The sequence below is a fragment of the Aspergillus aculeatus genome (assembly GCF_001890905.1).
Source record: "Aspergillus aculeatus ATCC 16872 unplaced genomic scaffold ASPACscaffold_17, whole genome shotgun sequence".
Taxonomy (NCBI): Eukaryota; Fungi; Ascomycota; class Eurotiomycetes; order Eurotiales; family Aspergillaceae; genus Aspergillus; species Aspergillus aculeatus.
Window position 1 is genome coordinate 233,808 of NW_017962992.1, and position 12,923 is coordinate 246,730.

General features: G+C 53.7%; 3 protein-coding genes across 3 annotated transcripts; all 3 read left to right on the plus strand.

Annotated features, from left to right (window-relative positions):
- Positions 1-2,166: 2,166 nt before the first annotated feature.
- ugp1 (UTP glucose-1-phosphate uridylyltransferase) lies at positions 2,167-4,559 on the plus strand (the record flags this gene model as incomplete). Its single annotated transcript, XM_020202897.1, has 2 exons — positions 2,167-2,265; positions 3,096-4,559. The coding sequence occupies 2 exons, from the start codon at positions 2,167-2,169 to the stop codon at positions 4,557-4,559; spliced, it is 1,563 nt and encodes a 520-aa protein (XP_020052509.1).
- Positions 4,560-5,745: 1,186 nt separating this feature from the next.
- ASPACDRAFT_1882974 (Zn(II)2Cys6 transcription factor) lies at positions 5,746-8,477 on the plus strand (the record flags this gene model as incomplete). Its single annotated transcript, XM_020198305.1, has 6 exons — positions 5,746-5,919; positions 6,078-6,677; positions 6,832-6,983; positions 7,036-7,212; positions 7,271-7,615; positions 7,675-8,477. 6 exons carry the CDS (start codon positions 5,746-5,748, stop codon positions 8,306-8,308), a joined length of 2,082 nt encoding a protein of 693 aa, XP_020052510.1. The 3' UTR covers positions 8,309-8,477.
- Positions 8,478-8,989: 512 nt separating this feature from the next.
- Positions 8,990-12,662, plus strand: ASPACDRAFT_125659 (uncharacterized protein). The gene is made up of 3 exons (XM_020196834.1): positions 8,990-9,892; positions 9,977-10,743; positions 10,802-12,662. The coding sequence occupies exons 1-3, from the start codon at positions 9,086-9,088 to the stop codon at positions 12,246-12,248; spliced, it is 3,021 nt and encodes a 1,006-aa protein (XP_020052511.1). The 5' UTR covers positions 8,990-9,085; the 3' UTR covers positions 12,249-12,662.
- Positions 12,663-12,923: the final 261 nt, after the last annotated feature.

Below are 12,923 nucleotides of genomic sequence, written 5' to 3' on the forward strand. Positions count from 1 at the left end.
AATAGGAGAATTTAGTTTCCTACTCAAGCTGTCGCTGTCATGGGAAATTAAATCGGGAGGAGGCTCGAGGCTCGAGGCTCGAGGCTGGAGGCTGTCTCGTTGCCGTAGAATTTTGGATGTTCGGTTGATTATTACATCTTTGGGGGTGACCGAAGACGGTTTTATTATTAGAAATGAATGTTCAACATGTCTTGTTGTGGAGAGGATCTATTGATTTGAGAGTGAGACTTGATCAATGATCAATCAACGGCTTAGGGGGGGGTTGATGTTGATGATATTGGCGATGGGTTACTACTAGTAGGGTTGGTTATGAACTTTCTCTCTGGGCTCTGGAACTCCGAGCTCTGGCCGATAAGATGATTGTCGGGTGGATGTGGTTGTGGATGGGCGGAGTAGGATTCGTGATCTATATACTACATGAGTTTGTGCGAGGGTTTGGCAGGTTATTTGGCAGCTGGAAGGTTCTAACTGCTGTTTCTTTTCACAGTACTCCTTTGTCCGCAGTCTAGTTACTCTGAAAGAAGAGTTTCAGGAGCTAGACTCGTAGTCGACTACGTAGCTTGCTGGTCTCATTTAAATTCAACTCCAGTTTGGTGACGAGGTCTTTTTGGTGGGGCAAGCCAGATTGAACCCTGAATTTGAGAAAAAGGGGGGGAGGGAGACGGGGGGGGGGAAGAGAGTGATCAAAGCACTGCTGCACTGATGGGTCTAGAAGGGGATGGAAAAGAAGCACCAACTGTCAGATGATGTCTTCGGGTACGGAGCACTACGTACTCATAGGGAGATAGGGAGGTTGTGGGTGTGGGATGTGTTGGATGAGACTGCATGACAGTTGTTCATCTGCAATGCTGTCTGTCGGTGCCCTGGAATTCAATTGATGGTTTGGTTTGGTTTAGACGAGGGAGGGGTAGATCGGTAGGCTATGTGTATGTGTATCTCGATCGACGAGGAGAGAAGAGATCGGATGGATGGATGGATGGATGGATGGGGTGTATTGAATCCGATCATTCTGTCACGGATCCTTGTCTGGACTAAGGTGACTAAGTGGTTAACTGCTTGGAATGGCGTTTAGCTCTGGTGAAGTGGAAGAGGGAGAGGGAGAGCTGAGGAGGACTGAGAGGGAACAAGCCTGGACCACTGGACCACTGGACTACTGGGCCACTGGGCAGTGGTGAACTGGGAGAAGTGAGAGAAGAACAACTACTGGAAGCTACTAAGAATAGCGCCCCTCTTTTCGCTGCCCCTCCAGACCAAGGAAGTTAAGAAACATTCCAGTTAGTTTGTTGGGCAAGTCCTTCAGTTGTCCCTATCAGCCTGTCAGGTATTGTCACGGGCCCCTTTCCCCTGAGACTACGGTTTAGTGTGGATTAGTGTAAGATTGGTTATGACTCGGTATCCATAATCTGCTGCTCTCCTGGAAATTCTCCCCCTCTTCCACTTCCACACACCCCCACTTTGTCCCGCCGAAAATAAATAACCCAAAGCCAGACTTAAGACATCGTCATCATTGATCCAGGAAGGAGAAAAAAAAGAATACTAATAAATAACCTCTCATCCTCATCCAAGCTGGTTGACTTGCTTTAGTTTTTTTCGCTTTCCTCTCTGCTCTTGAATCCTTCATCATCTCTAATCTCTCCTCCGCCTCTTCCTCCCCCTCCTCTATCTTCCACTCTCCAGTAAGTACCGTACAGTTCAGTACTCTGAAGCTCCCTGAACTCCCCCTCCTCCCTTCCGTTCTTCGCATTCCCCCGCTCTTCCCCTGGTCGATGGTGGTTCTTGTCGCACCAATAGTTGGGTCCATGACGGCAATCTGTCGACATCGACCAGCCCTTTATCCAACCTACCAATGCGATTGACATGCACCCAAACACACAGACACACACCCCCTAACGGGCGTCGTGGCGAGATTCCATCATCATCATTAGAAGGACCACCCGTTGGACCACTTTGAACCACTTTGACTTCCCGGTTTCAGCTGCTGTTGATACACACCTTTACATCTTAAGGTACCTAAACTAACCCAACTGTCGCGGATCCACAGTAGCAACTTTCTGTCCTCCACCTCCTCGCATCTCCTCCCCTCCTCACAACTTCGTCTCTTCATTCTCTTCATCTCTCTCTCTCTCTCTCTCTTTCTTCATCCTCCCCAAAATTATTACCTTCACAATGGCCTCCAAAGCTCTGCCCACTCACCTCAGAGCTCCTGCCGGCGATGCCAGCTCCGGCTCGTTTGGCAAGCACCACGGAAAGTCCCAGTCTCACATGGTAAGTTCGACTTTGATTCTTCGTTATCGTGCTCTTGCCTTGTGTCGTCCCAAATGTCCATCCGCCAGGTGGAAAGTGCATTGAAAAGAGTGCGCCTGCCAGACCAAGCAGCCTGCTACTGGCGTGGTAGTGGATGACACCAGATCTCCTGGTTCTTTTCTCTCACAACTGTTATCCTCTCCACCACCATCATATCGCATATCCATATTGCCTTCAGGCAAATGCCAGTCCTTGACTGTACCGTTGCCTTCTGGGCTTTGCCTTTCATTCTCATTGCTTTTATCGCCTACAATATCACCCACAGAACCTTCGCTAGAGCACCTATCATCATTTCGGCCTCCCTGTTACCACCCACCCTTTTCGGCTTGTGGGCGTTGGTTGACTGGGATCCCCTCATTGATTGCCTCACCTTGACCTGCTCCTCGTGCTGTTATCCACTCCTGTTCTATTTCACTCTCATAGAGGCGCTGTACTTCGCGCGGCTACTTGTGATTTGTCAAACCATCACCAATACCCGCTTCGGCCGCACTTTTCTGTTATTTCTTTTGGCTGTGTTCTTCGACAGAACGCAGCGATTTTCCCCCTTGGACATCCTGAGCCTTTTCTGCCAGGTCATCGGCTCGGGTCAGATACGGGATCTCCTGACCAGCCGTCTCCTCATTCGTCTGGCCTGGCAAGCCCTCTTCTGGACAAACTTCCACTTTCTAGGGCTGTTGCAAAGAGCTGCCCAGTCTGTCTACTACCTGCGAATGGGGCAACGGAAAATTGCACTCTGGACTTCTGCGGCCATTGTTTCCATAGTTTCGATACTAATGAGCATGGATATCCAGGCCTTTGAAAATGCCTCCACCAGCGTGGCTGCCTCTCAGATGCGTAACGCCCTGAACGCCCTCGCCGAGACTGTTCCCGATGCCACGGAGCGCAAGCGCTTCGAGGCTGAGATGGACAACTTCTTCGCTCTCTTCCGCAGGTTCCTCAACGACAAGGCCAAGGGTAACGAGGTCAACTGGGACCGCATCGCTCCCCCCCAGCCCTCTCAGGTGGTTGGCTACGATGAGTTGGGCGCCGAGGCCTCGGTCGAGTTCCTGAACAAGCTGGCGGTTGTCAAGCTCAACGGTGGTCTGGGTACCTCCATGGGATGCGTTGGCCCCAAGTCCGTCATTGAGGTCCGTGAGGGCATGTCCTTCCTGGATCTCTCGGTCCGTCAGATCGAGCACCTCAACCGCACCTTCAACGTCAACGTTCCCTTCGTCCTGATGAACTCCTTCAACACCGACCAGGACACTCAGTCCATCATCAAGAAGTACCAGGGCCACAACGTCGACATCATCACCTTCAACCAGTCCCGTTACCCCCGTATCATCAAGGACTCCCTCCTCCCCGCTCCCAAGTCCTTCGATGCTCCTCTCCAGGATTGGTACCCCCCCGGACACGGTGACGTCTTCGAGTCTCTCTACAACTCTGGTACCCTCGACAAGCTCCTTGAGCGCGGGGTCGAGTACATCTTCCTCTCCAACGCTGACAACTTGGGTGCCGTCGTGGATCTCCGCATCCTGCAGCACATGGTGGACACTCAGTCCGAGTACATCATGGAGTTGACCGACAAGACCAAGGCCGACGTCAAGGGTGGTACCATCATTGACTACGAGGGCAAGGTCCGCCTGCTCGAAATCGCCCAGGTGCCCAAGGAGCACGTGAACGAGTTCAAGTCGATCAAGAAGTTCAAGTACTTCAACACCAACAACATCTGGATGAACCTCCGCGCCATCAAGCGGGTTGTTGAGGAGAACGAGTTGGAGATGGAGATCATCGCCAACGAGAAGTCCATCGCCGCGGACAAGAAGGGCGAGGCCGACCAGGCCATCTACCAGCTGGAGACTGCCGTCGGTGCCGCCATCCGCCACTTCAAGAATGCTCACGGTGTCAACGTCCCTCGCCGTCGTTTCTTGCCCGTCAAGACCTGCTCGGACCTCCTGCTGGTCAAGTCCGACCTCTACCGCCTGGAGCACGGCCAGCTGGTCATGGACCCCAACCGCTTCGGTGGTGTTCCCGTCATCAAGCTCGGTTCCGACTTCAAGAAGGTCTCGGACTTCCAGAAGCACATCCCTAGCATTCCTCGCATTGTCGAGCTCGACCACCTCACCATCACCGGTGCTGTTAACTTGGGTCGCAACGTGACGCTAAAGGGTACCGTCATCATTGTTGCCACCGAGGGCAGCACTATTGACGTTCCCCCGGGCTCTGTGCTCGAGAACTGTGTCGTGCAGGGCAGCCTGCGTATCCTGGAGCACTAGATGGGCGGTTGACGTTTGGAGATTCAATTCTCACCCCAATGGTCCGGGGACTCAGAGGCGGAACTGGCATGGACTGATAGATCTGTCTATACTAGCAGCGGGGGGGGGGCGCGTGTTTCTCTCTTGTCTGCATCATACTTTCTCTGATTGAAAAGATGTTGTGATTCACATATTTCCAGGTAGTTTTCCACCACGACCATGGCTTCGAGGCGGGAGTCAAACTTCTAGTTTAGTTATCCAGCGACCTGCTCTCTTCTGTTCCCTTCCCCATTCTGCCTGAGGTCTGCATATGTCCGTCTTGTTATTTAGTGTTGTTTAATAGGGGAGCATTCGGACGCCACTCCTGGGGGCGCCAGCCTGCTGGGTCCAAGGTGGCATTCCCAGGAGAAAAGTGCCGATTGTAGACCAGGTTTAGTTAGTTAGGAGATATCACCATACGTAATATCCAATTCTTCTTTTGATTCCATCCATCTTTCTTCAGCCCATGCCGTTTTCCATTTTTCGTTTTCCGAAAATTAAGTTTGTACCTCCGATCCATCCTTGTTTTTCGAAGCATTCTTTCAAGTATGAGCATTACTTTGGCTCTTTTGGCTGGTCTCGACTTGACATGTGATTGTCCGACTCATCCCATCCGGAACTGGCTTCCACCTCCCGTAGGTCTTGGACACTTTCTCCGGATTCTCCAAGCTGCAATCAACTTGCTTGACGGACAGCAAAACCACAGCAGAACTACAGCAGAACCACAGCAGAACCACACGCCATGAATGGCCTCAGGTGTCATCACCGTCACCTCCGTCACCTCCGTCACCTCCGTCACCTCCATCTCGAAGCGGATACTCCTCCCCTGATGTGCCATGGTGATTGGCATGTTGCAGCCATGCATAATCGGCTACAATTCACCCCCGCTCGACCTTTCATGCTCGGACAAGGTTTCCTGACGCCTCTAACGTAGGTGGTACCTTGAACTTGTACGTCATCACCAGGTCAACTGGAAGTCTCCGCATGTCTCAGCAGAGAAAGAGATTTTCCGACAGGGTAGGCAGCTCTTTGGCCGCTCGTGTTCCTTCCTCGACTCCGCGTGCCCTGTACCGACCAGATCTGCATTGTATGTACAATTCCGCACCGCACCGCACTACACCACACCACCACCATCACCACCACCACCAATAGTCTCAATCGGGGCATGATGAGTGAATTCGGCAGTCAACACCGCCAGATTGCTCCCGGACCTTCCCCTAGCAAATCAGAGAAACCTCCGTCGCGGGAGAGCTCGCCCGACAGAACTTTTCCAACCTCCAGCGATGGCTCAAAGAAACGAGTGTCAATGGCATGTCTGGCCTGCAAGAAGTCCAAACGCAAGGCGAGTCCCCCACCTGCGTGTGCTACTGCATCTATAAGTTGTGTCGGTTGAATAAATGTTATCACCCCATCAGCGGAATGTAGCAGCTGCTCGCCACGCCTTTCCCCCAACCGTCCCGGCAAGGAGCCGTTGTTGACATAGAACACGACCTTTGACAGTGCTCTGGAGTGCCGCCGTGTGATAACTGCCGGGCCTTCAACCGACAGTGTATTTTCGATGAGACCTTGGACCAGCGACGAAGAGTGGCCGCCAAGCGCACCGCAGATGAGCTCAGCTACCATCGGGACATGTTGAATGACCTGCTGAAGGTGATGCGCGCCGAGGATCAGTCCTACGGGTTGAAGCTGCTGGAGATCATCCGGAATGATGCCTCGGCCGAGGAGATCCGTGCGTTCATTGACGAGATCTTGGGCCAGGATGGTGGAGACAGCAAGGTAGAGGAAGAGGCCGGGTGCAAGCTGGAGGAGGTCCGCCGCGTGATTGACGTGGAAGGGGCCGGGCCTTCTTTTCGCCCCAAGGTGATGGATATACATTATCTTTGTGACGAGGTGCCGTACCGCGTCCCCGCCAGACCATGGACAACAGTGACTGAGGATGCAGACCTCGTCTCACATTTGGTGTCCTTGTATTTCACCTGGGACTATCCATTTCATGCCTTCCTCGACCGCGATGTCTTCCTCGAGCATATGCGACGGGCCAATCCCGAGTCGGAGTTCTGCAGCCCATTCCTGGTGAATGCTCTGCTCACGAATGCATGCGTAAGTTTTCCCTTTTTATCTTTCTCTGTTTCGCTCTTTCTTTCTGCCTCCAGTGGCCGACGCTTTAGACAATAACTCAGACGGAATATCAATGCTGAACTATCGCGCCTCTCGGATAGCTTACGATCGCAGACTGACTGAGGGAACTATGCAGCACTTTTCGGACTACTCCGAGGCATACGTCGATCCGGGGGATGTTGTGACCAAGGGAGTCGATTTCCTGGCAGAAGCGGAACGTTTGAGGGAGGAAGAACCTGTGAAGTTGAGCCTGGCTTACTTGCAAGGCACACTCTTGCTATACGAGAGGTAAGTCGGTTGACCGGTCACTATCGAACTCAACGCGTAACCGATGCTCGAGGTATTCGATGTCGGGCAAGGATGACCTTGGGTATCGCATGCTCCATCAAGCCATCCAGACCGGTCATTCCCTAGGGTTAGTCGGTCCGAGGAGCCCTGGTCTCATCCCAGGGCAATTGCCCGGCGATATGGAGATCTCGGTCAAGCGATCAGCCTGGGGCCTATTTCATATCGATACGTGAGTCGTTCTATCCCGGTTTGCCGCTGACATTCTGGGGTCTGAGCTGTCTTCTTAGGGTTGTGCATGCCGAGTTCTTACGTCCGAGCTTGATAGACAAAGTCAACTTCCAGCGACCGGACCAACATCACCAAGAGGATTCGAACCTGTGGGTGCCATACCCTTCTCACCGACCCGCCCGGGCTTCCTATCTGAGCCAGTATTTCGATCACTCGTGTGATCTCTGCGAAATCGCCAGAGACATCTCTCAAACCCTTTTCTCGCTCGACGCGGGCGTGGTGTCTGTTGAGCATCAGCATAGGACCAAAGAACGGCTCTTCGAAAGGCTTCGTGGTTGGTACGCAACGTTGCCGGACGTGTTTGAGCCATGCCGTAGACCGCCCCCTTATATCATATTGCTGAGGTGTGTTCGAAGAAAGGTCCGACACGCGCGGAATGACCTCTCGCTGACGACAGTCTCAGAATGCGCTACCATACCTTGGTCATCGGTTTATTCTCCCACAGCACCGGAAGGACTGAACGCAGTCCTGGCTCCGAAGCCCCCCAAACGCCGGAGAGTCCACCAGGCTGCAGTCCGCTCCTGAAGTACCGTGCCCCCAGTATTGCGCAGTCTGCCGCACGTGCCATATCTGCGCTGACCCTCCTCCATCGACGCGAATACGGGGTCAGCCGCGCGCATCACTTTGCCTTGTACGCGATCAATCTGGCCCTGTTCACGTTGCTCGACCCCGAGTCCTTTGATATCCTTGACCAGGACTTTCTCTCCTTAGCCAGCTCCTTCTCTAGCATTGCTAGTCGCTCCCCGTTGGGTCGAAGTCTGTTCCACATGTTCCGTCAGACGGTACGCGCCCGGGGCCAAGGCCAGCACCTGCGGGGATCGAATCTCGCTTCGGATGAGCTCAAGGCGCTGTTCGACGAAGAGTCCACGTCGCCCTCCCGGTGGGATGAATACGCCAAGGGACTGGGTAAGCTTGGGACGGATGAACGCTATGGTGGGCTTATAGAGGGGGCGCCCAGTCTTTTTGAGATGCTGGACCGGTATGAAAGCTTGAGCCTGGGCAAAGATGATATTGCTTCCGGGCGGATACGGAGATGAATGAGATTTTTATTGTTGTTATTGCCGATGTTTGAGGACGATGCTGATATTCCCTCTCCCCCCTTTGATTTAATTTAACCAAAAATACCCCCTCTTATAGGCGTGTTCTTGACCACAGAGTTCTGTGCAGTCTGCGTTGAAAGACTTCAATGAATGCAATGAGAATGGTTTGAAATAGAAGGAGGAGCTACTCCGTACACTCTAAAGTGTATACTAAGCAATTCATTTTAACTTTCCGTGAGTAGCTTCTACAGTAGCTTAATTCTAATTTAATTTGATTCAATATAATTTTTGTATTTTTGTTTATTTTTTTTTTTTTTTCTGTAGTAGCATCCCGACGATCGAGCAACTACCTCAACATGATTGCATGGTTGAAAGGGATGTAGATCAGCATTTTAGGTGGCTTGAGCCAGCTACGGTACGTACATGTAAAAACGGTTTAAACATTTGGTAGAATTTCGAAGCTAAGTTTGGGGATGACATCATCTGCCATAAACTTTCCACCCACATTCCATCCATTCCATCGCCTTTCTCTCGCCTTAGCTTTACACCATACTTGCTCACTTCTCACTTCTCACGTAACTCATTTACTCTTTTACTCATTCACTCACTTCTCGCCCCCTCAACCCCTCCAGGCTCCTTCAATCAGGCTTGCGCCATTTTCCATTTTGCCCCCCCCCACCCTCTTCTACTACTCGTACTCAGTATCTTGTCTCCCCCAATTGCATACTCTCTCTCAAATGGGTTGTACTCCTCCTGCCCCCGACTTGACGCAGCATGGAGGACTCGTCGGGCTCATTCTTCCTCGGTTTTTCGTCCGTCAATGATTCCGAGTCGCGCACTGACAACACCACTGCCACCACTGCCACCACCAGCACCGATCCCACCACTTATACCAACACCCCTAGCGTCAGCGGCAGCAGTGGTGTCGGCGGTGCCGGAGGAGGAGCAGGGGGGTTCATCAGCAGTCGAAGTGGGAGCTCCGACTGGTCTTGGGAAATCAGAAGCAATTCCGCCTTGGCCCCGGGCTTGCAACCTCAACCTGCACCTACTCATGCCGCGAACTTCCCAGCCCCCCCGCACTCTCTACCTCTCCCTCCTCCCCTCCCGACTACGATAACTATCACCAGCACTGCCTCTCGACAGCCCAACAAGCGCGAACGCTCGGAGCACCAGCACCAGCACCAGCAGGAGCGATCCCGCTCCCGCAACCGTCCCATAGCTCGTCATCAATCCTCCTCCTCGTCGTCTCACGATATCGCCATCGCCGGCCCGTCCAGATTGGCCGGCAAGGTGGCTATCCCCCGCACCACGAGCTTCAACAACCAGACCCAGCGCCGTCGATCCACGCGGGCATGCGAACCCTGTCGCCTGCGGAAGATCAAGTGTGAGGGGGACAAGCCCATCTGTCGCCAGTGTGCCGATCACAATGTGACCTGTACCTATGTGGAAGTGAAGCGGGTGCGGGACCAGAAGAAATTGGGGTCGTTGACCAGTAAGGTGGGCATCTATGAGCAGTTGTTGCAGGAGGTGGAACGCACCGCGGACGAAGATATCGCGAGGAGGATTCGGAGGGCGCTGAGGGTAAGTCTCTTCGCTTGTTTCTTGAGTCTTGGGTTGAGTGACACTTCTTTGTCAGTTGGAGGAAGCATGCTAAAAGTGTAGTAGCTACGGGTCTCCGATGGGACCACGCCAGAAGAACCACCGCCGAATGAGAACGAGGGGTCTGAGTCGGATTCCTCGTCCATTGGCTCGCTCAATGAGTTGGATAGGGTGGAGGAGGATCTGAACCGCAGTGACCGGGCCGTCGCGACAGGGTTCTTTGGGAAGAATTCGGAAGTGTCCTGGTTGCAGAGGCTGGAGGACGAGGCCGAACTGCGCCACCTTCAGATGGAGGAACTTAATGAGGCGGACAGCAACAACAATGCATCAGACGGGCAGCAGCAGATGCAGCAGCTCCTGCTGGTCCCGCAGCCCGCGCAGAAGCAGGGAACGCCCGTTGCCGCGATGAACTACTACCTTGATGACCTCGATATCCCCATCATGGCGGATGTTGACCCGTACGCGCTCCCGCCCAAGGACGTCGCCAACCGACTCTTCCGGTTCTACATAGAGAGCGTGCATCCGTCCTTCAACGTGATCAGCAAAGTGTTCTTTGTCTCCCAGTATTCGCAATTCGTCATTCAGGGGAATCGGCAGATCGAGCCGGGCGATCGGTGGCGAGCCGTCCTGAACATGATCTTCGCCATCGGGAGCCGCTTCTGCCAGTCGGTGTATGGGAAGAAGGGGGGTGACTACGATGATGTGGTGTATCTGAACCGGGCACGGAAGCTAACCCTGGGCGAGAACGTCATCTTCGAGCACGCCAATCTCCAGCAGATCCAGGCGGAGTTCTTGGTGGCGTTCTATTTCCTTTCCATGTGTCAGGTCAATCGGTATGTTCCAGTCCTGCGTTCCGGAGGCGAACCCCTAGTCCTGACGAAGTCATTTCAGCTCCTTCAAGTTTTCGAGCATGGCCTTTCGGTCAGCCGTTTCACTGGGCATAAACCTCCGCCTGGAGAGTAGTGGCACGTCGCGGGCTGCCAAAGAAGCTCGCTGTCGTCTGTGGTGGTCGATCTATCTCCTCGAGCATCTCTTGACGGCCATCACCGGCCGAGTCTCCTGCGTTGGGGAAAGCCTCAGTGCGACACCACTGCCTATCCCATTCGAGGAGGAGGCCTGGAACAGCCCCGAAGTTCGGCCCATATTAGAAGACCCCGCTCTTCAGATGAGCCGTCTCAAGCTCACCATCCTTCAAAACGAACTCGAAGCAACCACCACGGCCTCGTGGCTCGCAACATGTGCACCCAGTCCGTCTCTCTTCTTCCACCTCCTCGTGGATCTCTGCAGTATCACGCAGGCTATCATCAACAGAGTCTATAGCATCCAGGGCTTGCGCGACCGCGCCAGCCAGGTTGAACAGCGCATTCGCAAATACGATCACAGCCTGAAAATCTGGCTCATGAAGGTCCCGGCGCCGTACCGGTTCTTCGTGAGCGACCAGGACGATACGTTTCTTATCCCCCCGCACCTGCAGAAATCCCACGAGCGCGAACGGATATCTCTCGCCATCAGCTATTACAGCGCTCGCATCACACTCTCGCGGCCGTGTCTCACCCGCTCCGGCCTCAAGTCCGGGTCGATGTCCCCCAACCCGACGCCTGCCTCCGCCTCGGCCCAAAACGCCTCCCACAATTCCTCTGCACGGAGCCAGTTCCGCAACGAGATGGCCCGCAACTGCGTCCGCTCCGCCTGCTCGCTCCTGTCCGTCTTGCCGGAAACCCCCAACCTTTCCTGGCTAGTCTCGATCACCCCCTGGTGGTGCATCCTGCACTACATCATGCAGGCCACGACCGCGCTGCTCCTCCACCTGTCGTGCTGCCCGCCCGTGCTGCCATCGACCGGCGGCGAGGAGTACGTCGACACCACCACCAGCACCACCTCGAACCACCAACCGCCCACAATGCTCGCCGACATCCACACCATGACCCGCGAGATGAAGAAGGCCCTCCGCTGGCTCCACCACCTGTCGTTCACCCACACCGCCGCGCGGCGCGCGTTCCGGCAATGCTACAGCGTCGTGCAACGGATCGCCCCGAGCATTGGGATTGACATTAGTGACATCCCGGACGGAAGGGACCTCCCGGTGGATGAGGACACTTTCTCCCAGAATGATGAGGAAGACACTTTCGCCCGGAAGGATGAGGAAGAAACTCTGGCCCAGAAGGACTATGAGGGCACTTTCCCCCAGAAGGATGAGGAAGTCACTTTCGCCCGGAAGGGCGATGAGAGCACTTTCCCCCAAAAGGACGCGGAGGACTACGAACCAACCGCCATGCAAATCGACGAGGAACCCCCGGCCCTTGAGATCGACGGTCAAATCGATGGTCTGATGGAATAGTTGCTGTGTATACGACACCCATAGGGAAATCCTTGTTCCAGATATTATGTAAATATATAGGAGTTTATTTTGAAAGCCAAGCGAGCGGAATAGTGTCTGTCATTCAAGAGCGAGGCGTATCGATTTTTTCGATCTTGCGTTCTGGTCTTCTGTTTCGGTTCGGTTTTTTTTTCTGTGTGTGCGTTTCGGATAAGCCTCCTTGACCTTGTCTCTCGATGTTATTGATGCAGCAGCCCAGTCCCCCAAATCTGTCCCTCTAGCTCGGTCTTGTTGCGCGGTCTGTCCTAGATGGATGGGGCCCAACTTCGATCAAGCCGGTTCCTTTACTTGTCTGGCTGGGTTATTTCACTGTTTGCGGTAGGTAGATAGGTAGATAGGTAGATATATATAAGACTTTGCAATGTCGGTGGCGTGTACCGTACTGCTTCCTACCTACCTATCCACTCGAGTATACGATGGTGAAAACAAAAGTCCCGTAGTCGCTGCACCCCTTAACTCAATCTTGTTTAACTTGAAAATCTATCATTGCCCTTCCTTCCGTGGAGTATATATGGAAGTATAAAATCCCAACCATGCGCCCCCCCTTTCTCTCCCCAAGAGGCACAACAAGCATAGCCTTCCCGCATATAAATCCCCCCCCCCACACACACACACACAAACTACCACCACCTAACC

Coding starts and splice junctions, on each gene's coding strand:
- ASPACDRAFT_125659 (XM_020196834.1), top strand. CDS start 9,086: ATGGAGGACTCGTCGGGCTCATTCTTCCTCGGTTTTTCGTCCGTCAAT. Junction 9,893..9,976: donor GGATTCGGAGGGCGCTGAGG/GTAAGTCTCTTC, acceptor AAAGTGTAGTAG/CTACGGGTCTCCGATGGGAC. Junction 10,744..10,801: donor TCCATGTGTCAGGTCAATCG/GTATGTTCCAGT, acceptor AAGTCATTTCAG/CTCCTTCAAGTTTTCGAGCA.